Raw genomic sequence first — 27,527 nt, forward strand, 5'->3', positions numbered from 1 at the left:
AGTTCTTTCTGAGGGGCCTCACATTTTCTACAAAACTGTGTTTTCATTTTCTAGCTAGTGTTTGCTTTCAAATCAAGCCACATTCCCCCTCACCAAAGGAAACAAACTCACTGTGTACACCTGTTTTTAATTTGTTTTTGGAGACAATATAGGCTATAATTTTTTTTAAGAACTCTTAATGGTTATTTCTCTACATCAGCTTGAGCTGATTGATTTGGAAAATCAGGTGTTGGGTGGGAGAAAGCAAATTTATTTTGGAGGGTATAGAATTATTTTAATTGCTGGCAATTTCAAGCAAATGGGGCATAAAGCTTGTGAAGTTTGCTTTATATTTCCTTTTTCTCTCTCAGGGGGCATGTCAATCTAACAATGCTAGGAGCAATGCAGGTTTCCAAATATGGTGACCTGGCTAACTGGATGATACCTGTAAGTAGACATTTTTCTTCTAAATTATGCTTGGGTTACCATAATTATTTTTTAAGCAAAATCTTGTTGAATTGCTATGAGAGCACAATATAATTATTATAAAAATAAGGAAATATTTTAATAATATTTAATATTTTAGTCAAATTTTGGTACAACAGCTACTGAGAACTATTTGACTTTGGCTGTTTACTGTGTAGTTGGAACTAAAAAGGTAGGATCAGGACCAAAACATAATTTTCCATGAGGAACAGAGAACTGGGGAAGATTAAAAATAAATGGGTTAATTCTAATAAAAATAAGAAATACCAGTGTTTGTTATAGCTCTTTTTATAACTAGAAAGAACAGTTAACAAGTTCATTAATTTTATGTTGATGCTATATTTTCTTATTCATGGTGATTAAAAACCTCTCTTGTGGGGCGCCTGGGTGGCTCAGTTGGTTGAGCAACTGCCTTCGGCTCAGGTCATGATCCTGGAGTCCCGGGTTCGAGTTCCGCATCGGGCTCCCTGCTCAGCGGGGAGTCTGCTTCTCCCTCTGACCCTCCCCCCTCTCATGCTCATTCTATCTCATTCTCTCTCTCAAATAAATAAAATCTTTAAAAAATAAAATAATAAAAACCTCTCTTGATTGGTTGGTCATGTAATCAATCACATTGTCTTCTGTTATGGAATACAAAACTTGTGATGTTTAAACATGCTTGTGAAATGCAAACAGTTTTCATTTACTAATGGCCTAAATCAAGGAAAAACCACTTAGAATCAGCTTTGGAAAAAGGACTATAATCAGTTGACTTAATTTCTGAGTGTGGTTTTTTACATTCCAGGTTGTTGCTTTGTGATACGTAGATGGAAACAAATAATGCATGTCCATGATTATGGGCTCATTTTGGCTGGTAGCTCAGGTTACTCTTTCTGTGTGTATATCTAAGGATTTCTGTGTATTTTTTTGTATCGTCAGCTATAAGGAGTTTAAGCAACTGATGCTGGTGTTCTTGATTTGAAAGTTTTTCTGAAACCGCTTAGATTTTTTTCTCTGGTAATTTTTTGAGGAAGGTGAATTAATATAGTTGATGACAGTGTTAGTGAGCTCTTTTGATCTAATAAACCATGAAATATTTTTTAAAGTTTGAATAATTATTAAATTATTAATAATTTAATTGGTTCTCAAACTTGGTTGCATATTAGAATCACCTGACAGTTTTAAAAAATATTGACTCCTGGGTCCCACTCCCAGAGTTTTCCAATTTAATTAATGTGGGATGTAGCCTAGGCAGTGAGCGTTTTATTTTATTATTTTTTATTTATTTATTAGAGAGAGAGAGAGAGCACAAGCAGGGGGAGCTGCAGGCAGAGGGAGAAGCAGGCTCCCCTCTTGAGCAGGGATCCCGATGTGGGACTTGATCCCAGGACCCCGGGATTCTGACCTGAGCCGAAGGCAGACGCTCAACTGACTAAGCCACCCAGGCGCCCCGGCACTGAGCATTTTAAAAGCAACCTTGTAGCCAAGTTTGCAAACCAGTATATTAAAGAATAATCATAAATATGGGCACCTGGGTGGCTCAGTTGGTTAAACGACTGCCTTCGGCTCGGGTCATGATCCTGGAGTCCCGGGATCGAGTCCCGCATCGGGTTCCCTGCTCGGCGGGGAGTCTGCTTCTCCCTCTGACCCTCTTCCCTCTCGTGCTGTCTCCCATTCTCTCTCTCTCAAATAAATAAATAAAATCTTTAAAAAAAAATAAAATAAATCACATTTAAAATGTAAGGGAGAGGGATACCTGGCTGGCTCAGTCGGTAGAGCATGCTGCTCTTGATCTTAGGGTTATGAGTTCAAGCCCCACATTGGGGCTAGAGTTTATTTAAAATAAAAATAATAAAAGAAATAAAATGTAAGGGAGAAATATCATTGAACCATTACTAATAAGAAACCTTAGCAATTTATGGAATATATTGTTATTTTAGTGTAAACATGTTTATCATTCTAAATCAGCCATGGTTGTAAGAGTTGGCAGCTTTTAGAGGCTTCAGAGAAATTAGGGAGGATCTCCTGAATGCTGTATAGTGAATCAGATTGACAGTTTATGGGAATACTTATTTGTGTGGAGAATCAGAACATATTTCTATTTTCAAATTTTAGAAAAAGGCCATATGGAGTAGTAGAAGGAACATAAAAATGTAAGCCCTGGGTTCTAGCCCTGACTCTACCCAGTAATCAAGGTGTGACCTTGAACATGTCACTTAAACTCTTCAGGTTTAAGCATCCCTCTCTATAAAATAAGGATTTGAGATTAGATGATTTTAGGTGTCCTGTCTGGCTCTCATAGCTTAGTGGGTAAGAGCAAGGGCCCTGTAGTGAGACAGACATGGGTTGAAACCCAATTTTTGTCCCTTGCTAGCAGTGTAACTGAAGCAGTTGCCTGCTTTTCTTCGTCTGTAAAATGAGAATGATAGGATACTACCTACTTTATTAGGATTATATAAAGGAATAAATGATGTAATATATATGAAGTACATATCACCTTGTATATGATGTATATGAGTTTGACATATAGTACAGCTAAATAACTGGCTTATTATTATGTGATAACTTGAGAAAGAGAAGTTGGGGGTACCTGGCAGAGAAGGGAATAGAATTAGTTACTATGAACAGAAACAATCGAGTTTTAAATATGTCTGTTTCTCTGGACTGTTAACCAGTTTTGAAATCAATTTGCACAGTGGTCATTAGCATGGAGCAGAAACATGTTCAACACATTTTTGTCTTCGGGGAACATGGGCATCTTTAAAAAGTCAGTATGTGTTTTGTTTATATTATGGTTTAACACAGAGAGGCTGGAAGCTCTCACATACATTCTGTAGTTGTCCTATGTAGGAAAGATTTTTCAACATGAATCACATTTTTACATATCCTGTGGAGATTCCAATGAGTGATTAAAATATCAGTGTTTGTTATTTTATAATTTTCTTAATACTTCAGCACTCATGTGTTTCCAAATAACTGGGCCTGGTGGGGCGGTGATGGAGAACTCTGGAGTTCCGAAGGAACAAAAACTAAGCATAAAAAGTGTACTTGTGTCTGGTTCCACTCTTTTGGTAGTGGAAGTTGGTAGTGTCCTTTCTTTCTTTCTTTCTTTCTTTCTTTCTTTCTTTCTTTCTTTCTTTTTTTTTTTTTTGAGAGAGAACATGAGCAGGGGGCGTGGGGAGGGGCAGAGGGAGAAGGGAGAGAGAGAATATTTTATTTTATTTTATTGTTATGTTAATCACCATACATTACATCATTAGTTTTTGATGTAGTGTTCCATGATTCATTGTTTGTGCATAACACCCAGTGCTCCACGCAGAATATGCCCTCTTTAATACCCATCACCAGGCTAACCTATCCCCCACCCCTGTCCCCTCTAGAACCCTCAGTTTTTCAGAGTCCATCGTCGCTCATAGTTTGTCTCCCCCTCTGATTTACTCCCCTTCATTCTTCCCCTCCTGCTATCTTTTTTTTTCTTAACATATATTGCATTATTTGTTTCAGAAGTACAGATCTGTGATTCAACAGTCTTGCACAATTCATAGCACTCGCCATAGCACATACCCTGCCCAATGTCTGTCACCCAGCCACCCCGTCCCTCCCACATCCACCACTCCAGCAACCCTCAGTTTGTTTCCTGAGATTAAGAATTCCTCATATCAGTGAGGTCATATGATACATGTCTTTCTCTGATTGACTTATTTCACTCAGCATAACACCCTCCAGTTCCATCCACATCGTTGCAAATGGCAAGATCTCATTCCTTTTGATGGCTGCATAATATTCCATTGTGTATATATACCACCTCTTCTTTATCCATTCATCTGTCGATGGACATCTTGGCTCCTTCCACAGTTTGGCTATTGTGGACATTGCTGCTATAAACATTGGGGTGCACGTACCCCTTCAGATCCCTACATTTGTATCTTTGGGGTAAATACCCGGTAGTGCAATTGCTGGATCGTATGATAGCTCTATTTTCAACTGTTTCAGGAACCTCCATACTGTTTTCCAGAGGGGTTGCAGCAGCTTGCATTCCCACCAACAGTGTAGGAGGGTTCCCCTTTCTCCGCATCCCCGCCAACATCTGTCATTTCCTGACTTGTTAATTTTAGCCATTCTGACTGGTGTGAGGTGGTATCTCATTGAGGTTTTGATTTGGATTTCCCTGATGCCGAGCGATGTTGAACACTTTTTCATGTGTCTGTTGACCATTTGGATGTCTTCTTTGGAAAAATGTCTGTGCATGTCTTGTGCCCATTTCTTGATTGGATTATTTGTTCTTTGGGTGTTGAGTTTGATAAGTTCTTTATAGATTTTGGATACTAGCCCTTTATCTGATACGTCATTTGCAAATATTTTCTCCCATTCTGTCGGTTGTCTTTTGGTTTTGTGGACTGTTTCTTTTGCTATGCAAAAGCTTTTTATCTTGATGAAATCCCAATAGTTCATTTTTGCCCTTGCTTCCCTTGCCTTTGGCGATGTTTCTAGGAAGAAGTTGCTATGGCTGAGGTCGAAGAGGTTGCTACCTGTGTTCTCCTTTAGGATTTTGATGGACTTCTGTCTCACGTTTAGGTCTTTCAACCATTTGGAGTCTATTTTTGCGTGTGGTGTAAGGAAATGGTCCAGTTTCATTCTACTGCATGTGGCTGTCCAATTTTCCCAACACCGTTTGTTGAAGAGACTGTCTTTTTTCCATTGGACATTCTTTCCTGCTTTGTCAAAGATTAGTTGACCATAGAGTTGAGGGTCCATTTCTGGGCTCTCGATTCTGTTCCATTGATCTATGTGTCTGTTTTTGTGCCAGTACCATACTGTCTTGATGATGACAGCTTTGTAATAGAGCTGGAAGTCCGGAATTGTGATGCCGCCAGCTTTGCTTTTCTTTTTCAACATTCCTCTGGCTATTCGGGGTCTCTTCTGGTTCCATACAAATTTTAGGATTATTTGTTCCATTTCTTTGAAAAAAGTGGATGATATTTTGATGGGGATTGCATTGAATGTGTAGATTGCTCTAGGTAGCATTGACATCTTCACAATGTTTGTTCTTCCAATCCATGAGCATGGAACGTTTTTCCATTTCTTTGTGTCTTCTTCAATTTCTTTCATGAGTATTTTATAGTTTTCTGAGTACAGATCCTTTGCCTCTTTGGTTAAATTTATTCCTAGGTATCTTATGGTTTTGGGTGCAATTGTAAATGGCATTGACTCCTTGATTTGTCTCTCTTCTGTCTTGTTGTTGGTGTATAGGAATGCCACTGATTTCTGTGCATTGATTTTATATCCTGCCACTTGACTGAATTCCTGTATGAGTTCTAGCACTTTTGGGGTGGAGTCTTTTGGGTTTTCCACATACAGTATCATATCATCTGCGAAGAGTGAGAGTTTGACTTTCTCTTTGCCAATTTGGATGCCTTTGATTTCTTTTTGTTGTCTGATTGCTGTGGCTAGGACTTCTAATACTATGTTGAATAGCAGTGGTGAGAGTGGACATCCCAGCCGCATTCCTGACCTTAGGGGAAAAGCTCTCAGTTTTTCCCCATTGAGAATGATATTCGCTGTAGGTTTTTCATAGATGGCTTTTATGATATTGAGGTATGTACCCTCTATCCCTATACTCTGAAGAGTTTTGATCAAGAAAGGATGCTGTACTTAGTCAAATGCTTTTTCTGCATCTATTGAGAGGATCCTATGATTCTTGTTCTTTCTTTTGTTAATGTATTGTATCACATTGATTGATTTGCAGATGTTGAACCAACCTTGCAGCCCAGGGATAAATCCCACTTGGTCATGGTGAATAATCCTTTTAATGTACTGTTGGATCCTATTGGCTAGTATTTTGGTGAGAAATTTTGCATCCATGTTCATCAAGGATATTGGTCTATAATTCTCCTTTTTGATGGGGTCTTTGTCTGGTTTTGGGATCAAGGTAATGCTGGCCTCCTAAAATGAGTTTGGAAGTTTTCCTTCCATTTCTATTTTTTGGAAAAGTTTCAGGAGAATAGGTATTAATTCTTCTTTAAATGTCTGATAGAATTCCCCTGGGAAGCCATCTGGCCCTGGGCTCTTGTTTGTTGGGAGATGTTTGATGACTGCTTCAATTTCCTTAGTGGTTATAGGTCTGTTCAGGTTTTCTATTTCTTCCTGGTTCAATTTTGGTAGTTGATACATCTCTAGGAATGCACCCATTTCTTCCAGGTTATCTAATTTGCTGGCATAGAGTTGCTCATAATATGTTCTTATAATTGTTTGTATTTCTTTGGTGTTGGTTGTGATCTCTCCTCTTTCATTCATGATTTTGTTGATTTGGGTCATTTCTCTTTTCTTTTTGATAAGTCTGGCCAGGGGTTTATCAATCTTGTTAATTCTTTCAAAGAACCAGCTCCTACTTTCGTTGATCTGTTCTACTGTTCTTTTGGTTTCTATTTCATTGATTTCTGCTCTGATCTTTATTATTTCTCTTCTCCTGCTGGGTTTAGGCTTTATTTGCTGTTTTTTCTCTAGCTCCTTTAGGTGTAGGGTTAGGTTGTGTATTTGAGACCTTTCTTGTTTCTTGAGAAAGGCTTGTATTGCTATATACTTTCCTCTTAGGACTGCCTTTGCTGTATCCCAAAGATTTTGAACAGTTGTGTTTTCATTTTCACTGGTTTCCATGAATTTTTTAAATTCTTCTTTAATTTCCTGGTTGCCCCATTCATTCTTTAGTAGGATGGTCTTTAGCCACGATGTATTTGAGTTCTTTCCGACTTTCCTTTTGTGATTGAGTTCTAGTTTCAAAGCACTGTGGTCTGAAAATATGCAGGGAATAATCCCAGTCTTTTGGTACCAGTTGAGACCTGATTTGTGACTAGGATGTGCTCTATTCTGGAGAATGTTCCATGGGGTACTAGAGAAGAATGTGTATTCCGTTGCTTTGGGATGGAATGTTCTGAATATGTCTGTGAAGTCCATTTGGTCCAGTGTGTCATTTAAGGTCTTTATTTCCTTGTTGATCTTTTGCTTAGATGATCTGTCCATTTCAGTGAGGGGGGTGTTAAATCCCCCACTATTATTGTATTGTTGTCAATGTGTTTCTTCGCTTTTGTTATTAATTGCCTTATATAATTGGCTGCTCCCATGTTAGGGGCATAGAGATTTACAATTGTTAGATCCTCTTGTTGGATAGACCCTTTAAGTAGGATATAGTGTCCTTCTTCATCTCTAATTACAGTCTTTGTTTTAAAATCTAATTTGTCTGATATAAGGATTGCCACCCCAGCTTTCTTTTGGTGTCCATTAGCATGGTAAATGGTTTTCCACCCCCTCACTTTCAATCTGGGGGAGTCTTTGGGTCTAAAATAAGTCTCTTGCAGACAGCATATGGATGGGTCTTGTTTTTTAATCCAATCTGATAGCCTGTGTCTTTTGATTGGGTCATTTAGCCCATTTACATTCAGGGTAACTATTGAAAGATATGAATTTAGTGCCATTGTATTGCCTATAAGGTGACTGTTACTGTATATTGGCTGTGTTCCTTTCTGATCGATGCTGCTTTTACACTCTCTCTTTGTTTAGAGGACCCCTTTCTATATTTCTTGGAGGGCTGGTTTCGTGTTTGCAAATTCCTTTAGTTTTTGTTTGTCCTGGAAGCTTTTTATCTCTCCTTCTATTTTCAGTGACAGCCTAGCTGGATATAGTATTCTTGGCTGCATATTTTTCTCATTTAGTGCTCTGAAGATATCATGCTAGTCCTTTCTAGCCTGCCAGGTCCCTGTGGATAGGTCTGTTGCCAATCTAATGTTTCTACCATTGTAGGTTACATATCTCTTCTCCCGAGATGCTTTCAGGATTTTCTCTTTGTCTCTGAGACTCGTAAGTTTTCCTATTAGATGTCGGGGTGTTGACCTATTTTTATTGATTTTGAGAGGGGTTCTCTGTGCCTCCTGGATTTTGATGCCTGTTTCCTTCCCCACATTAGGGAAGTTCTGTGCTATAATTTGCTCCAATACACCTTCTGCCCCTCTCGGGAGAGAGAGAATCTTAAGCAGGCTCCATGCCTACCTCGGAGCCCGACACAGGGCTCAATTTCACAACCCTGAGATCATGACCTGAGCTGAAACCAAGAGTTGGGTGCCTAACTGACTGAGCCACCCAGGCACCTTGGTAGTGTTATTTCTGGTGAGCTTTTCTTTTGTTCCTTTAGTAACTGATAATCACTTCTTGGATTTTTCATATGTGATGTATAGTGTATATTTTGACTCTTTCGAATGCAGAATAGGTTAAGAGTCAAGACCATGAGCTTTAGTTTGTAACAAATTTGAATTTCACTTCTCTCCCTAACAAGTCATACAATCCCGAGCACATGTTTTTGTTAGGATTAATTGAGAAGAAAATGAAAAGTGGCCACTAAAAGCACTCCATAAATAGTGGCTATTTTTATCTTCTTCAGTGCTCTGTTTCTTAACATTAAAGAGGGAATATTTGCCTTAAAGTACACTCTTGTAAGCAAGACTATGTTTTACAGTAGCTAGTACAACCTGCTTATCCTGAGCTCATAGTCAAGTACCAAAAATTAAACCCTTTGAGGACACATTTCTTGGTCTTATTGGTTATGGGTAAGATACAGCTTATCCTCTTTATATAAAGTTTCAGTGAGCAATCTATTTCTGTTTGTCCCAAAGATTTATGTTGATTATTAAAATTTAGATAGATTTTTATTGCAAGATCTGGCAGTTAAGCTGAAAAGTTTGGCTTTATTATATCATTTTTCATATACTTTTATCTTTTGACTGAGTTGAATATTCTTTCAATGGTTGTAAAGCTTTGAGTTTCTCTGCGTCATGGCATCCCCATCTATCATCACGATGTCGGATTACAACAGACACTATGCTTTTAAGGCAGGCAAATGGTATGGATACTCTTTGTCTTATCCTTTCATAGCTTCTTAGTATGCAGTGCTGGTCTCCTGTACACAGAGTTTTAAAAATTCTGCCCTGAGCATCCAAAGAGAGAAAATGTGACAAAATAGTCGTTGGCTCCTTTGAGTTCCCTGATTATCGTGACGATGGTAAAACCCCAGGCAAGCTATGAAAATGTGGACAGATGTGTAGCCCGTTGAATCTGCATTCAGAACTGCTCTGGCTTTCCTAATGCCTATTTTTGGAAAACAGCTGCCGTAGATTATTGACTTGTGAAGGGAAGCAGATGTGTATGAGCAGCAATGGAAGCTAGTCATGGAAAGCGTGCAACCGCGGCCCGCCAGACACGGCTGCTCTGTGTGAGCAGCACAGCAGTCAAGGGCCTGCTCCTTCTGTGTGGGGAGAATTGAAACGAGGGAGTCTTAAGGCAAAGGAAAACAGGACGTATTGTATTTGTTTTTCCTTCGCAGTTTTTTTATTTCTTTGTGCATTTTAAAAGAAGAAATACGAATTGGTGTACTCATGTTATGCTAGAGGTATGAGTGCATAAAATTGGTTTGGTATTCAAGTTGTGTCTTTTTTAAATAAAGCTAACTCTCTAGTCTTCTGTTTGTACAACTAAAGAGGTTTGTGTTCAAGATTTAATGTTATGTCAATGATATCTCAATAAAGCTGGGGAAAAAGTTAAAAATTAAAAGATTTAATGTAGTGGTTTAATTGCATCAAGTATAGTCTAAATATTAAATTCATAGATACAGATATAGAAATATAAAGATATAAACATACAGATGTAGAGATGGATTTAACATATTTGTCTTGTTCTACAAACCAGAGGTAAGGAAAATGGTGGAGAAAATATGTATGTGTAGTATTATGCTTTTACAGTTATTCAGTAATACTTTTGCCATATCAGTGTAATGTAGTGGAAAGTGTACAGAGTTTAGGGATTAGACCTAAACTTAAAATACTAGTTCTGTCACTTGGTGGTATGGTAGATCATTTTATTTTAGTATACTCACTTATAAAATGATAGTGTTTAACTCATATGCTTGTTCTGGGGATTAAATTAGTTCACTCAGCAAATATTTATTAGGCATGTATTAAGGGCCATGTACCGTTCTTGCCTCTTGAAAGATGCAGCAGTTAACAAAACAGATGAAATTCTCTGCAGTTACGGAGCTGATGTCCTAGCAGGGGTCTGCGCATGTGGCCCATGTGCCGACTCTGGCCCACTGCCTCTTTGTGAAGTAGAGTCTTACTGGGACACAGCCACATCCACTCCTGTGTGTATTACCTATAGCTGCATTAGTGCTGCAGCAGCAGAGCTGAGCAGTTGCAGCAGAGACTGGGTGGACTGCAACGCCTAAAATATTTACCTTGTAACACTTTACAGAAAAGCTTGACAACTCCTGCCTTGGAGTTGTCATTGGTCTGAAACCTTTCTTCTTTTCTAATATAAGCAAGTAATGCTATGAATTTCTCTCCACTGTATTAGTGACATCCCACAAATTTTTATATATTGTGTTTTCATTTTCAGTTCACTTTTTCTTCAAAATATTTGCTAATCTCCCTTTGTGATTTTTTTCTGTGACTTGTTGGTTATTTGGAAGTATGTCACTTCACCTCCAGATATTTGGTGATTTTCCACATAACTTTATTAATTTCTAGTTTAGTTGTCTTGAGGTCAGAGAACATACTTTATATAGTTTCCATTCTTTTAAGTTTGAAATTTATTTATGGCATAGAATACAGTCTCTTGTAGTGACTGTTCCAGCTGCACTGGAAAAGAATATGTATTCTGCTCTTGTTGGGTAGAATGTCCTATAACTCAGGTCAAGTAGATAGATAGCATTCAAGTTTTCTATGTCCTATTAGTTATTGAGACAGGAGTAATGAGATCTTCAGCTGTAATTGTGCATTTGGTATTTTCTGCTTTCAGTTGTGTTACCTTTTGCTTTGTATATTTTAGAGGTCCATTATTGGTTGTATTAGTAGGCAGTTAAAGTTATTAGGCTCTTTTAACAAATTAACCCCTTTCATTATATCCCACCTTATTTCTGGTAATATTTTGTATTCTAAAGTCTGCTGTCTGATATTATTATAGTCACTCTGCATGGTGTATTTTTTTCCATTCTTCTACCTGCAACCTATTAATGCCTTTATATTAAGCGAGTTCTGTAGTTAATATATAGTTAGGTCTTGATCTTTTATCCAGTTTTATAATCTCTGACCTTTAATTGGAGGTTTAGGCCATTTACATTTATATGATTATCAACATATGGGCTTAAATCTATCAGCATATGATTTTTTTGCCATTTGCCCATCTGAGTTTTTTTTTCCCCCCTCTTTTCTTTTGGGTCAGTTAAGCATTTTTTATGATTCCATTTTATCTTCACTTATTGACTTATTTTCTTATTTTTTTCCCCAGTGGTTCCTCAAGGGTTTACAATACATACCTTTTACTGATCACAGTCTAAGTAATATCATATTACTTTACGTATAATGTAAGAACCATACAGCTGTAAACTTCTGTTCCCTGCCCTTATGCTGTTGGTCATACATTTTATTCTGCATTTGTTTTAAACCCCATGATACTTTGTTATTTTTGTCCTAAGCATTCAGCTCTCTTTTAAAGAGATTGAAAATGAGGAAAAAAGTTATGTTTTGTATATTTTTATTATGTAGTATAATTTATATCTGAAAGTTATGTATTTCCCAACATATTTGCTCTTTCCTGCACTTCTCCTTTACATTGATCCAGATTGCTATCTAATGTTATTGTCCTGCTTGAAGGACCTCCTTTGATGTTTCTTACAGTATGAGTCTTACAGATGTCACTCAGGCTGATTCTTTCAATATTTGCTTTTCAACTTTGTTAAGGTTCGTTGAGAGAAGACTTTAGTTTCTCAACAAATACCTCTATTTTGGTATTTGGGGACCTCTGGTCAAGTTCCAGTTGACTAGGTCTCTCTGAACCCAGCAGGGCTGCTGGTCCCACCTGGGTTTCCCTGTCGAAGCAGTAGGCTGGGGCATTGGTAGGCCTACCTCACTGGTTTTCCTTCTCTCAGGGATCACAGTCCTGTACTGCCTGTTCTCTCATATCTGAAAGCTACTTTTTTTCCTGTATTGTTTAATACCATTAATAATATTTTTGAACTTATGTCTTCATATATTTCTTGGATGATTTTCTTAGTATAAATCCCTAGAAGTAGAATACGTTGGTCAATTTTTTAGGGTTTTTGATGCATAATGAATTACTGTCCAGAAGAATTACCCCAATTCATACTCAAACTGTTTTCATTCTTTTACCAATGCTGGTATTTTTTCTATTCTTTTATTTTGCATTTCTTTAAAAACGGCCATCGAAGACTGTTAAAGAGCCAGCACAGCCTTACTCCGCTGCCTTCCTCCTCACTTGATCCTCTTCTCTTGTTCTGGAGGCCTTCCTTTTAGCTGTTAGCAGTTATTATCTCTTATCAAATATTGTTCAGTGCTGCTGTCTTCGGTCATTTTAAAGATCACATTCGTGGTGATTGTTCTCTGCATTAGTGAATGTGTCTGAACAGACCAGCTGTAACAAGCATGTGTGTGTGTTTTCTGTATCCAGTATGCTGAACAAGCTCTACATGTGGGATGAAATAAAAACACAGCTATTTTTATCTCCTGTGGTGTCTTTAACTTTATTTAGTTAGGGAAGCTCTCCTTCTGCATGACATTTCAGCTCATTATCCGATCATATAATAACTGTCACTGGGTCACTTTAGTTCACAAACTGTTTTGATTCGACACTTAAAAGAGTCCAGTTCAAAATAATGAACATTGCTTCAACATACATTTTTAAAAGCAGCGCATCTCCTCTCCCTGTGGCTCTCCAACTAGAGGCAAGGCCGGCTGTCTGCGTTTGGGAAAGGTTTTGTGTGGTGGTCTGCTTTTTTCTTCATTCACCTCCTCCCCCAGTTCACTGCTCGGCACCCACCTGGGTAAAAATTCAGGAGAACGAGAAGGCAAGGAAATAGGTGGAAGAGTTCTCACATGGCTGGTAATGCTATGAGCTGCTTCCCTGCTCTCTGTTCCTTGCAGAGAAAGCTGATCCCTCTTCTATGTGTGGGGTCTTTGGAGACGCCCTTCTGGGCCCCTTCTGCAGCATCTGCTGGAAGAACAATGGCTGAGGGTTTCTCCTGCAGCTTCCGGTTTTCCTGTGGTCTACTTCACACAGAGATTCTCATTTGCGCGGCATCCCGTTGAGAAAATGTTAAAGCATCTTTAGGCCGGCCTTCGTATGCCCACACCTAGGAAGCACTCATGCATTTCTTGTCCGCTTCCCCCAGTCACTTCAGCTTTCTCAGGCAGAAGTCAGGCACTCCGTTCCCCAGCTGTGTCCTGACTCTCCTGGAGGCGGGGTGCTCTGGAGTTGTCGTCCGGGCTCTGCCGTCCTTTGAGTGAGGGGCAGGCATGTACTCACCCTCTCCTGTTTCTGATGCGGAAGGAGTAGGACCACGGCGTGCTCTTCAGAGTTCTTCACACACAGTCCTCTGTGCCTCCCGGACTCTTTGATTTTGCCGAGCGTCCTGGGTCTTGGAACTTGTTTTTGACCATATTCTCTGTGAATTCTGCTTCTGAGATCTGTCTCACATGGTGGTGTCTCCTCGCTGTCATCCTTGTACATTTGTCAAAAGCAAGATAAAAGAAGTTCGGATTTAACGTCTGTTTCCTTGCTGCCATAAGGTCTTCCTCTGAGCTCATATTCAGCTAAGCCTTCACGCATGTAGGGGTGTCTCCATCTAGGGTTTCTGTACATCAGGGCGATCCCCCAGCCCAGTCTGTTTCCAGCTGCCCTAGACAGAAGAGAGGACCATGGAAGAACCTAGCCAAGCTCTGTTTATTCTACCTGAGGAATAAAAACTGACCAACCCCTACTTGGCAGGGGTGGGAGAAGAGGAGGGAGAGGAACGGGAGAGAGGGAGGAGGGTCAGAATTAAAAAAACCCAAAACTGCTCTGGCCCAATGGATGGACCTTTATTTCCTGTGCCAATTTAGAGACCCATTTAATGCTTGCAAAACTTCCAAGAGCAAAGAATGATTCCTTCTTGTACAGCAGTTTAACCAATGAGCATACATTTTTTAAAAAGACAAGTTAGCGTTTGTGAAATTTATTAGAAACATAAGCTGTTTATTATTGCTCTTTACTTGGAGACTATATTTAGTTATTCACAAGTGCTTTTATCTGTGACTATCTGGAAAACATGTTCAAAATTCTTAGTTTTATTATTTACATAAGTATTTTTCAGGCTAAAAGCATATTTATAGACTAAAATATTTGACACATTAGTTTTATAAGGAATTTTCCTCTTACTTGGAGGATACTGTTTGTGGGTATTTAAAAGCCACAGCTAAATTATAAATCTAATATTTTTACAAGGACGGAACTAATAGCTATTAAGCACATGCCATTGGCCAGGTATTATTTATTTGTATATTTATTGTCATTTCATCCTTATAGGATGATGTGAGTTAAATATAACCATCCCTGTTATTGTAGATGAAGAGACAACCATTCAGGGGCGCCTGGGTGGCTCAGTCGGTTAAGCAGCTGCCTTCCGCTCAGGTCATGATCCTGGGGTCCTGGGATTGAGCCCCACGTCCGGCTCCTGGCTCAGCGGAGAGCCTGCTTCTCCCTCTCCCTCTGCCTACTTGTGCTCTCTCTCTATCTCTCTGTCAAATAAATGAATAAAATCTTAAAAAAAAAAGAGTTAACCATTCACGTTTACATATGTAACCCAGTTATGACATAGGGATTTAATCATAGTTTCCTTTGTTCTTATGTACTTTGTATTCACCTAAACATTCTTTTGGGAAGCACTTAACTAATGCCTTTCATGATAGAGATAAAACTTCCTGCAAAATAAATAAATATTCTTACAACATTTCTGCAAACTTGATAAAGAAGTTACTGTTTCATTGTGTGGCATAAAACCTATTGCAATTGGAAGGATACAGGCTGTATATATGATCTTAGTTCAAACTAGGGTTGTGAAAGGTCCTGGATTGACCATTTGCATGTGCTTTTTTCTGCATCTTATTTTTTAAAGCTCTCACACTCAGATTCTATAATCTTCACTGCCTAATCACATATAAATAACATAAATCTCATGTATGAAGTATTTTATCCATTTTATTTACCATTGTTTTTTATAATTTATCAATTGAAGGGTTCTTTGGAAGAGTTCAGATCTTCTGCCAGGATTTTTAAAATAATTATAGCTTTTAATATTTCTTAAATGAGAAACATTGAAACAGAACTGTAAGAATAGGGGAATCATTGCAAAGGGGAATCCTAAATAGAAGTTTAAAAAAATTAAGATCAGGAACGAACAATAGCAAATTCATTGGCAAGTCAGCTCACTCAGCTTAGGTCCCCACCAGTGTTAATCTTCTAAGTAGGCAAAGGGACATGAGACTATGAAATAGACTTTCTTTTTGGAAATCTCAGTTTTCAGTGATCTTAAAGAAATTTTGTCTTTTAATTGCTACCTGAGTCTTTTTGGGCTCTGGAGGAAAGGAAATATTTCCTTCCTTGCTATGTTCCATATGATGTGTTTGTGAACAACTCCTTCGTTCTAAGAACTCTGACCATGTACTGGAACTCATGTATTCAAACCAGAGACTGAAGAAAGGTGAGCTAGGCTTCTGATCGATTCCAAGCCGTGGTGCTACCTGGCCTGCCAGCAGCTATTGTAAGAATGTCTTTGATCATATACCCTCCACTTTCTCTGGTGTCAGAAGGCAGACTCTGTGCATAGAATGGGAATTTGGTTGTTGTCTTCTTCATCTTCTTCTTTCTCCTCTCTCCCTCCTCCTCCCTCCTTTTCTGTTTCTCTTTACAGAGAGAATGAGCAATGAGTGAGTTTGATATTTTCGATTATTCAATTATTATCCCTTCGGCTAGTGATGTATTTGTATGACTGCTGCAGCCCCTTCTCATTAAACAACCCACTTTAAAAAAAGGGAGGAAATATTACAAATGCTAGATGAGGTCTCTTAGAAAACCATTATTAGTTATTTCATAAATAATCATGCTGCTGATACAACTTAGCAGGGAATAAATCTAAAGGGCTGAAGACAATGTGACCCTGCTGCTAAAGGCTAATGAATCTTGAAGACTAAGTTTTATTAAATAACTGGATTTGGCATTTCTAGTTGAAGAAATCTTTACTTCTCACTTTACTCTTTTGGTTTAGAGATAATTTTTGGTCAGCATTTTTATTAACAAGAAAAAGTTTTATTAGAGAAAATGTCAAATACATACAAATATAGAATAGTAAAATGCATACATTCAGTTTAGATAATTATCCATTCATGGCCAATCTTGTTTCATCTATACTCCTGTATAGGTATAATTTTAACATCATCCAGCTATACAGCACCTTAGTTTTGTTGGAGAACTTGAATCCAGAAAAATGAAGTGATCTGACTCAGGTCACAAAACTAGTTAGTAACTAAGGTAGTCCTGGAACTCATCCCTCCTATCTTGTAATCTAATAGGAATATTGTTTCCATTATGAGGAAAAGTTTACTTTTGAAAAATGCAACATCCCAATACAAAGAACCTTCCATTTTCCTTTCAAGTATACTTTGAATTGTCTCTCTATCTCTGTGAAGTTACTTAACCTTTCTAGACCTCAGCTCTTTATTTTTTAGATGTGGTGAATGCGATGGGTTTTATTCAACAAATTTATTAGGAGGTGTTTTTGTTTTTTGTTGTTGTATTAGGTATATTAACCACTTTGGGTAGAGTGGTGGGCAAACTTATTTCTGTGGTGAATATGGTTAAAATAGAGGTGAATGATGGTAGTGTGTAAAACATTTTGTACACTAAACTTTATGTTGATTTAGGAATAACAGATTTACAAGAGTTAAGTCTTCTGGTCCGGGAAAATGGTATATTTTGTCATTTATTACAGGTCTCATTTTACGTCCTTCATTACACTTATTCCTAATTATTTTTCAGTTTTTGCCAGTGTTTCAAGCTGGATATTTCATTTCAGCTTCTAAGTCTTCTTGCTAATATAAAGGAAAACTATTGGTTTTGTATATTTATCTTGTATTTATTCACTCTTAAAATTCTCTTATTAGCTAGTATAATTTTTTAGACTTCTCTTAGATATTCTACAGTGTTTTTATCTATAAATAACAATTTTTCTTTTCTAAAATGCATGTCATTTATTTTCTTTAACAAAATATCCAAAACAATATGAGTAAGTAGTAGTGATTAAGAATTTTCTTGATTTTGATAAGAATTCATTTAGAATTTTAACTTTTAATATTATGCTTCCTGCTTGTATTTTTAATAGAATGTCCTTTATATTGTTTTAGAAGTTTCCTTTTGTTTATAGTTTTAAAAGTGAATGGCTGTTGAATTTTATTCAATTTTTTTTTTAAGATTTTATTTATTTATTTGAGAGAGTGAGCCAGAGAGTATGAATCAGGGCGGGGAGGGGGGAGAGAAGGGGATGGGCGGGTGGAGCAGAGGGATAAGCAGACCTGATGACCTGGAAGCCCAGCATGCAGGGCTGGATCCCAGGACCCCGGGATCATGACCTTGAGCTGAAGGCAGCCACTTAACTGACTGAGCCACCCTGGCACCCCTTATTTAATGTGTTTTTAACTACTGATTTAATCACACAGTTCACCTTTTAATTTGTTAGTGTCATTTAAATTGATAGATATTGATACATGTTATTACTTCTTTATACAAATGATCAATTTTTAATAATCCTAAGATATTTTTATGCTTATTGGTCACCTCAAATTTTGTAACCTTTCTTGTAGCAGTTTTGTTAATTTTTATTTTGCTAGAGAACATTTATTTCTTTTGGATTTTCACATTTACTTGTCCAGAACAATGTGCAATATTCTTGTTTAACTTCTTTAGTATCCTCAAAAACTATTACCGTATCTACTTTTTATTCCTAATTCTGTAAGTGTTCATATCTCTCCTTTCTTTTAATTAGGCTTGTAAGAAATTTGCCTATTTTAAAGTTACTCAAGTGTACTTTGAGAAATATGTAATTTGGGGCACCTGGGTGACTCAGTCAGTTAAGTGGCTGCCTTTGGCTCAGGTCATGATCTCAGGGTCCTGGGATTGAGCCCCAACCCCCCTCCTAGTCCCATGTTGGGCTCCCTGGTCAGTGGCGGGGTGGGGGGGTCTCCTTCTTCTTCTCCCTCTGCTCCTCCCCCCACTTGTGCCTGCACACTCTGCTCTCTCAAATAAATAAAAAAAATCTTTAAAAAATAATTTATTAATGTCCTTTTTCTTATTTATCTTCTGTTTATTCTAGTTCTAGATTTAGAAACTGAATGCTTTATTTTCAAGCTTTCTCTTTTAGTTATAAAAACACTTAGGTCTCTCCATAATTGTAAATTGCATTCTATAAACTTAGACATAAAGTCCTTTTATTTATTCATTTCTTAGGTAATTTTTAATTTTAGTTTTTCTTTCATTTTTGATTCCATAATTTTTTAGAAAGACTTCCAGCATTTGATCGTATTAGCACTGGGCTGTGTATTGCTAAGACACACAGGAACGGTTCTATGTCAGATCATGGCTATGTTGTTAAGAACCAGATAGAACAGTTGGTTGGCTTCTATTTGGGGGTCATAAGTATAATAACATATCTTTCAACCCTAGAGTTATCTTGGTAAATTCACATTATGAGAGGCATATGGAGTTGAGACAGTGAATATCAGTTTCCCATATCACATCTTATCTTCTTTCTAGACCTTCACTATCAAAATAGAATGCCAGGCATAATCATCAGCATTTTACATTTAGCTTTCTTTCTCCTTTCCTTTTCCCTCCTAAGCCACTATAGTTGAATTTTCCTAAGTAAAAGAGCATTTTTTAACTTTATTGTACCAGTAAATTCAACTTTGCTCATCTTATCACTTGGTAACTCAATTAGATCATTAGAATATTTATAATAATACTTTATTTAAACAGAACTGTTAGAGAATAAGATATTCCATGCATGATTTTTTCAGATCATCCAAATTAAGCTGTGTAAGTACTAATTTCTAAAAAAAATTTTTTTGGATGGAGAACAGATTACTACTTTTGTTACAATTGTGCATAAAAAGTAAATAATGTTTTGCATGAAGGCCTGGGACAGAGTCCTTTGAGGGAGACTCATACATTTTAATTCAGGAACATGAGATTTGACATTTTTTTTAGCCATTCATTATCTGTTTTGCATATTTCTGGATTATAGTTATAGCCTTTAACGTTAACAGTATTGGATAAGGATTTCTGGTTGGTGAGTTGTCACTATGATTTAGGTCCTAAAGGATCTGACTGTATTTTTAGAAGTTGTTTAAACTGAAGCTACATGGGACATCTCTAGGTTTTCTGTCTGCTTCTTAACTAAATCTATTAACATCCAACAGATTAGGAACAGTAAGAAAGAAAAATAGTGCAATAAATTCAACATAATGAATATTTTAAAATAGGAAGCATCTTCTTTGGGGATTCAATTACCTCTTTCTGGAAACTAGGGAAAGACTTTATCCGATTCTTTTCTGATTTGTTCTTTAACTTCAAGTAATGTATTTAACTTTTTCTTGTCGAATTTTTTCTTTTTGTAAAGGAAAGCTTCAATTAGATCTGTTTACTTTCTGCAAGTACTGTTTAGGTAATGAGGAATTATGTTCATAAAATTGTGTTTATTAAAAGATGCTCAATATGGAAAAAGTAAACCATAGCAAGAAAAATGAATTAACAATAGCAAAAGATAAAAATGGTATTTTATATGTCATAGAACAAAGGTCCAATCTTTAGTTTTCACAGACTTGTAATAATATGGCTGCAGAACACTGTTTTATAAAGGTTCTCATTACCATGTTTGATTTAAAAAAATTTTTTTCTCAAATCTAAGCTATCGTTAGGACAAGCTAATCAAAGTAACAGTAACCTGGATAGTAAAGTTTATTGGGAAAAATAAAACATAGCAAGGGAAAATATCAACAAAATGAAAAGGCAGTCGACCAAATAGAAAATATTTGCAAATTATAATTCTGATAAGGGGTTAGTATCCAAAATATATAAAGAACCTCTACAACTCAATAGCAAAAAATAAATAAACAAACAAATAAATAAATAATTAAAAATGAGAAGAGGGGCACCTGCGTGGCTCAGATGGTTTAAGCATCTGCCTTTGGTTCAAGTCATAATCCCAGGGTCATGGGATCAAGCCCCACGTCCGGCTCCCTGCTCAGTGGGGAACCTGCTTCTCCCTCTCCCTCTCCTTTCCGCTTGTGCTCTCCGTTGCTATCTCTGTCTCCCTCTCTCAAATAAATAAATAAAATCTTAAAAAACTAATTAAAAAAATTCTCAGCCTCTGATTTTCCCCCCTTCATTCTTCACCTCCTATCTTCTTCTTTTTTTTTTTTTTTAACATATAATGCATTATTTGTTTCAGAGGTACAGGTCTGTGATTCAACAGTCTTACACAATTCACAAACTGAGGGTTCTAGAGGGGAGGGGGTGGGGGGATGGGTTAGCCTCGTGATGGGTATTAAAGAGGGCAGATTCTGCATGGAGCACTGGGTGTTATACGCAAACAATGAATCATGGATCACTACATCAAAAACCAATGATGTAATGTATGGTGATTAACATAATATAATAAAAAAAATTAAAAATGGAACTACCATATGAATGAGCAAATCTCTTTCTGGGTATTTATCTGAAGAAAACAAAAACATTAACTCAAAAACATATATGTACCCCCATGTTCATTGCAGCTTTGTTTACAATGGCCAAGATACGGAAACAGCCTAAGTGTCCATTGATGGATGAATGGATAAAGAAATTGTGATATATCTACAGTGGATATTATTCAGCCATAAAATATGAAATCTTGCTGTTTGTGATCACGTGGGTGGACCTGAGGGCATTTTACCAAATGAAATAAGTCAAAAAAAGATATACCATATGATCTTTCTTATATGTAGAATATAAAAGAAAGAAAAGAAAAAACAAAAAGCAAACTCACAGATGCAGAGAAGAGTTTGGTGGTTGCCCGAGGTGGGTGATGGGGCTGTGAGAAGTGGGTGAGGAGGGCCAAACGGTAAAAAGAAAATATAAAATAAAAATAGTAACAACAACAAAAACCCACATAAGTGGTTTCAGAACTGTCTTATTCTTTATCCAGCTACTAACTTGTGACTTTAGGTTAGTGTACTCTGCATTGGTAAATGGTGGATCCTGCAAAAATATAAAGTTTACTTATGACAAGAAAACATTGTAGCCAAAAAGAAGGCACAGATTCATTTAACTGTCATAAATTTACTTGTTTTTGGGGAGTTAGAGTTTACAGAGTTTTTTAGCAATAAGCTGGGAGAGTTATTAGGAGAGGCCTTCACAGAGGGAAATGAGAGAACTAATCTCCGTTTTGTTTTTATTTTGATGAAAAAACAAAAACCACAGGAACAAGCCACATACTGACATTTAAAAAAAAATAAACTGTATTTTGGAATAACTAGATTTTTAGAAAAGCTTCTGAGCTAGCACAAAGAGTTTTCATATTCCCTCACCCAATTTCCCTCATTATTACAATCTTCTGTTATCATGGTACATTTGTCAAAACTAAGAGCCACACATTGCTATATTATTGTTTTGGGGGTGGGGGTGGGGTGTTGGTCTTTTTTTTTTTTTTAATTGTGGTAAGAACACTTAACATGAGATCTACCCTCTTCAATTTTCGGGTGCACAATACAGTATTGTAGCTGTAGGCACAGTATTGTACAGCAGATCTCTAGAATTTATTCATCTTATGTAACTGAACTTTATACCCATTGAACAGCTTTGCATTTTCCAATCTCCCCTAGCCCCTGGCAACCATGGTTCTACTCTCTGCTGCTATGAGTTTGATTATTTAGATAACTTCATGTAAATGGAATCATGCAGTATTTGTTCTTTTGTGACTGGCTTATTTGACTTAGTATAATGTCTTCTAGGTTTATCCATGTTGTAGCATATGGCAGGATTTCCTTCTTTTTAAAGGCTAAATAATATTTTATTGTATGTATACACCATACTGTCTTTATCCATCCATTTGTCAGTGGACATTTAGGCTGTTTTGTATCTTGGCTATTGTGAATAATGCTTCAGTGAACATGGGAGTGCAGGTCATCTCTTTGATATCCTGATTTCAGGTTTTCTGGATATATACCCAAGAGTGGGATTGCTAAACCACATGGTTGTTCTATTTTTAATTTTGGGGGAAACTACCATACTATTTTTTGTGAGCAGCTGTACCATTTTACATTCCCACCAATAATGTACAAGGGTTCCAGTTTCTTCACATCCTTGTCAACACTTAACCTTTTGGGTTTGTTTTTTTGTTTGTTTGGTTTTCGTTTTGTTTTTGTTTTTTGTTTTTTTGATAATAGATATGAGGTGATACTTCATTGTGGTTTTAATTTACAACATTTTTTTGGTGATTAGTGGTATGGAACGTGCTTTCATTCAACTGTTGACCATTTGTATGTCGTCTTTGGAGAAATATCCAAGTCTTTTGCCCATTTTTTAGTTGAGCTGTTTGGTTTTTTGCTATTGTAAGAGTTCCTTATATATTTGGGCATTAACCCCTAATCAGATGTATGGCTTGCAGATATTTCCCCCCATTCCTTAGGTTGCTTTTTATTTTGTTGTTTCCTTTGCTATGCAAAAGCTTTCTAGTTTTTTAGGTAGTCCCACTTGCTACTTTTGCTTTTGTTCCCTTTTGTTACTCCTATAGGATTCCAATTTTACTCTTTCCCATGTAGATAATCTAGTTTTTCCAACACCATTTGTTGAAGAGTCTACCTTTTCTCCATTGTGTATTCTTGGCACCCATGCTGAAAATCAGGTGGCTGTACATGGTTGGATTTATTTGGGGCTCTCTGTTCTGTTCCATTACTCTGTTTTTATGCCAATATCATATTGTTTTAATTACTGTAGCTTTGTAATGGATTTCAAAATCAGAGAGTGATTTCAGGAAAACAAATTCAGCTTTGTCTTCTTTCTCAAGATTGTTTTGACTATTATATACATTTCAGGATTGTTTTTTTCTATTTTTGTGAAAAAAAATGCCATTGGTATTTTGATAGGCATTGCTTTGAATCTGTAGATCACTTTGGGTAATACGGACATTTTAACAATATTAGGTCTTCCAAATTCATGAACGCAGGATGTCTTTCCATTTATTTGTGTCTTCTTTAATTTGTTTCATCAGTGTTTTATAGTTTTCAGTGTAAGTCTTTCAGATACATTACTATTAATATCAATTTTTCCATTAATTTTCTCTCTCTTTTCCAGGATCCAATTCAGAATACCACATAGTATTTGTCGTATCTCCCTGGTCTTCTCTGGGAAAAGAACATTTCTTCTGAGAAAAAGACTTCTCTGTGACAGTTTCTGTCTTTCCTTGTTTTTCATGACTTTGATAGTTTGGGAAGTACTGCTCAGATGTCCTATAGAATGTCCCCCAATCTTGTGTTATACCTTTCCATCAGAATTCCTGGGTGACCAGGTGCATTGTCAATGAGCAGTAATATTTTGAAAGGAATCTTGTGTGTGTGTGTGTGTGTGTGTGTGTGTGTGTGTGTGTGTTGTAGGTCTCAATAGTAGGCTTAAAATATTTAGTAAACCATGTTGTAAACAGATGGGCTACCAGCCAGGCTGTGCTCCATTTATCGAGCACAGGCAGAGTAGATTTAGCATAATTCTTAAGGGCCCTAGGATTTTTGGAATGGTAAATGAGCATTGGCTTCAACTTAAATTCACCAGCTATGTTAGCCCCTAACAGAGTCAGCTTGTTCTGTGAAGCTGTGAATCTAGGCATTGACTTCTCCTCTCTAGCTATGAAAGTCCTAGATGGCATCTTCTTTCAAGAGAAGGCTGTTTCATGTCCATTGAAAACCTGTTTAGTGTAGCATCTCCATTATTTATCTTTAGCTAGATCTGGATTTGATGCCCCTTCTACATCAGCACTGGCTGCTTCACCTTGCACTTTATGTTTTGAATACGGCTTCTTTCCTTAAACCTCATGAACCAACCTCTGTTAGCTTCAAACTTTTCTCCTGCAAGTTTATCACCTCTCCCAGCCTTTATAGAATTGAGTAGAGATAGGGCCTTGTTCTGGATTAGGCTTTAGCTTAATAGGATTGTTGTGGCTGGTTTGATATTTTATCTAGACCACTCAAACTTTCTCCACATCAGCAGTAAGGCTGTTTTACTTTCATATTTATTTGTGTGCTCACTGGACTAGCACTTTTAATTTCCTGCAAGAACTTTTCCTTTGCATTCACAGCTTGGCTAATTGGCACAAGAGGCCTAGTTTTGGGCCTTTCTCAGCTTTCAATGTACTTTCCTCACTAAGCTTAATCATTTCTAGCTTTTGATTTAGAGTGAGAGACTTGGGACTCTTCCTTTCACTTGATCACTGAGGGCCATTGCGGGGTTATCAATTGTCTTAATTTCAATATTGTTGTGTCTTAGGGAATAGGGAGACCTGAATAGAGGGAGAGAGATGAGGGAGTGGCCAGTTGGTGGAACAGTCAGAACACCCACAACATTAATTAAGGTTGTTATCTTATGTGGGTATGACTAATGGCACCCCAAAACAGTTGTAACAGTAAAGTCAAAGATTACAGATCACCATAACAAGAACAAAAAAGTTTGAAGTTTTGCGAGAATTACCAAAATATAACACAGGTATGAGCTGAGCAAATGCTGTTGGAAAAATGGCCCCAGTAAACTTGTTCAGTACAGGGTTGACACGTACCTTCAATATGTAAAAAATAAAGTATGTGTGAAGTACAGTAAAACAAAATATGCTTGTATTAACCCACAGTCATACAGCTTTGAATAATAAAGAACTTTCCTGAAGTTAGAGGAAAAAAGCAACTCTTTCCTGAACAGCTGTGTGGCAGATTATCAAGAGACTGTTTCCTTCAAAATACTGGGCCTAAACACAGCCTTCTTGGGAATAAAAATAATTTCTAGCAAGTACACCCCAGCTCCAAGTATTTGCCATGCATGAGTTCCAGGTGAATGTGAATGAAGTCATGTCTGCCCACCAGGTGTTGTAACAATAAAAGCAGTAAAATTCTTCTTACTTACTGCAACTCTTGCTACTCACCTGAGGATGTACTACATTTAAAGTACCCCTCAACTTAGGCTCCACATAAAATGTATCTGAAATAATCAAGCTTTTATTACTCACACATTGGTTTTTAATACTATTTTGTCATGTATGTGATATCCATCTCTAGTATTATGAAAGTTAGAGATAAAGTATCACAACATCAAGATCAGAAACTTACGATGGAATTTAGGGAGTTAAAACCCTTGCGTATCAAGAAATGAGTTAAAGTTTATTTGTTTCTCTATATTTCTACTCTTTTAATCTTTCTTTGTATTTTACTTCAAAAGAATATTTTTAATTTTTTATTCTATTCTCGGTATTTTAATTTCTACATTACCAAGATCTTCCCCCCAACCCAAATTTTTTTTCTTGTTACTTGTCTTTAAAGACACTTCACTTGGGGCACCTGGGTGGCTCAGTTGGTTAAGCGTCCAACTCTTGATTTCAGCTCAGGTCATGATTTCAAGGTTGTGGGATCGAGCCCCGTGTCAGGCTCAGCGCTGTGTGTGGAGCCTGCTTGAGATTTTCTCTCTCCCTCTGCCCCTCCCCTCTGGGCTTTCTCTCTCCCTCTGTGTCTCTCTCTAAAAATAAATAAATCTGTAAAGACTTCACTTTTCATTTTTATTCCCAGCATCATCTCTGTCTCCTCTCTGATGCCTGTGATGTTAGGCCCCCCCATCCCCTCAGCACACACACAGTGACATGGCTCCCTAGCTTTCTCTGTTGTTCTCAGAGGTGGGTTATTCTCAAAACAATGGTATGCTTCTCCCTTTTGGGGTCAGACCACATACTGGTCTGAAGATAGGGTATGCTCTCCGAGAAAACCAGAGGTGAGACTTGTTCATCTGTCAGAGCCATCAGGTCAATGTGTTACAGATCGGGACTTGCACAGGAGGAAAAAACTTAAAAGACTCTTCAGTAATGACCAAAGGGTTATCAATTTGACATGAATGTTCATAGCTGTTAACCCCCAGGAGGTATGGGGCAGTCATTAAACTGGGCCATCAGCTAACTCTGGAGGACATCTTGGGAATAAACAGTACTTATTAAGTGTAGAGTCAAAATGGTCTTATCCCTTCCACCTAACCCTCTAACACTTGCTTAATAGGGCACCCACACTTAACATACATAGCATACTCTCACGGTTGCTCATAAGTGGTTTTTTGTCTTTTTACTTTTAAATGATCTTTTACATTATTTTTAAAAATCTCTTCTACTATGCATTAAAAATGCTGGTAATGATTTCCATGTATTCCTTAATAATATTCCTTCAGTCACTGTGTCTCTCTCTGGGGATTCTGTCCAGTTGTCAGAGATGGCAGCGTAATTACAATAGCTCTGTGACTATGCGCCTTAGAGCTTGCAGACAGAGGGAGGAGGTGATGGAGCCAGTGTGTTTCAGCCCGTGGCTCTTGTTCTCACACCTCCCCCTCCCTCCCAACCAACCCAGGTCCTGTTTGAGGAATCAGAAAGTAAAATTTCTAAAAAAAACAACTATTTTCTAGTTCTAGAAGAAGTAGTAGTGGTTTTGTATTCCATGTGAATGAGTTGTTGAAGGAATTAATATATTTTATCATTTATACATGCAGACAGATAAAAATTATTGTTACCTTTTAATTTGTATTTTTAGCTGGTATGTTTGTTGTGATTATCTGGGGATCTCCTAAAAATAATAGGAGCCTTTAAAATAAATTCTGTGTGATAGTTAATGGAATCTGTTTTCCCATCATTAGAACATGAGTTTGAACCAGCCATATGAAGTTCCTGTTCGTAGGTCACACATGCTCACATATGGCAATTTCCTGTGATTCTAATACATTTCTCTCAGTGACCCAAGGGAAGGAAGAGGTTGTTAATGTAGAAAATAACTTATCCTTGGATTTTAAATATACTTACTCTGTTTCTGGATAATTTATAAGACCAGAAGCTCCAGTACTTAGTTGTATTTAATAAATTCAATTAAATATTACTTATTTATATGTATATAAGTATATAATAA

At 37.2% G+C, this 27,527-nt stretch overlaps 1 protein-coding gene across 3 annotated transcripts in view; it reads left to right on the plus strand.

Annotated features, from left to right (window-relative positions):
* Positions 1–27,527, plus strand: part of OXCT1 (3-oxoacid CoA-transferase 1) — a 127,738-nt gene that overhangs the window by 68,882 nt on the left and 31,329 nt on the right. For 2 of the 3 annotated variants that reach the window (XM_073890952.1, XM_025867345.2), the window contains one exon: positions 351–426. In XM_073890952.1, the coding sequence (XP_073747053.1) occupies positions 351–426 (76 nt within the window). Of the gene's footprint in view, positions 1–350; positions 427–23,697; positions 23,737–27,527 lie in introns of those variants that run through there. The other variant, XM_073890953.1, reaches the window with a different exon arrangement.

This window comes from Callorhinus ursinus, unplaced genomic scaffold, assembly GCF_003265705.2.
Source record: "Callorhinus ursinus isolate GAN/ISIS: 27379988/994484 unplaced genomic scaffold, GSC_fseal_2.0 scaffold3, whole genome shotgun sequence".
In the NCBI taxonomy this organism is placed as follows: domain Eukaryota; kingdom Metazoa; phylum Chordata; class Mammalia; order Carnivora; family Otariidae; genus Callorhinus; species Callorhinus ursinus.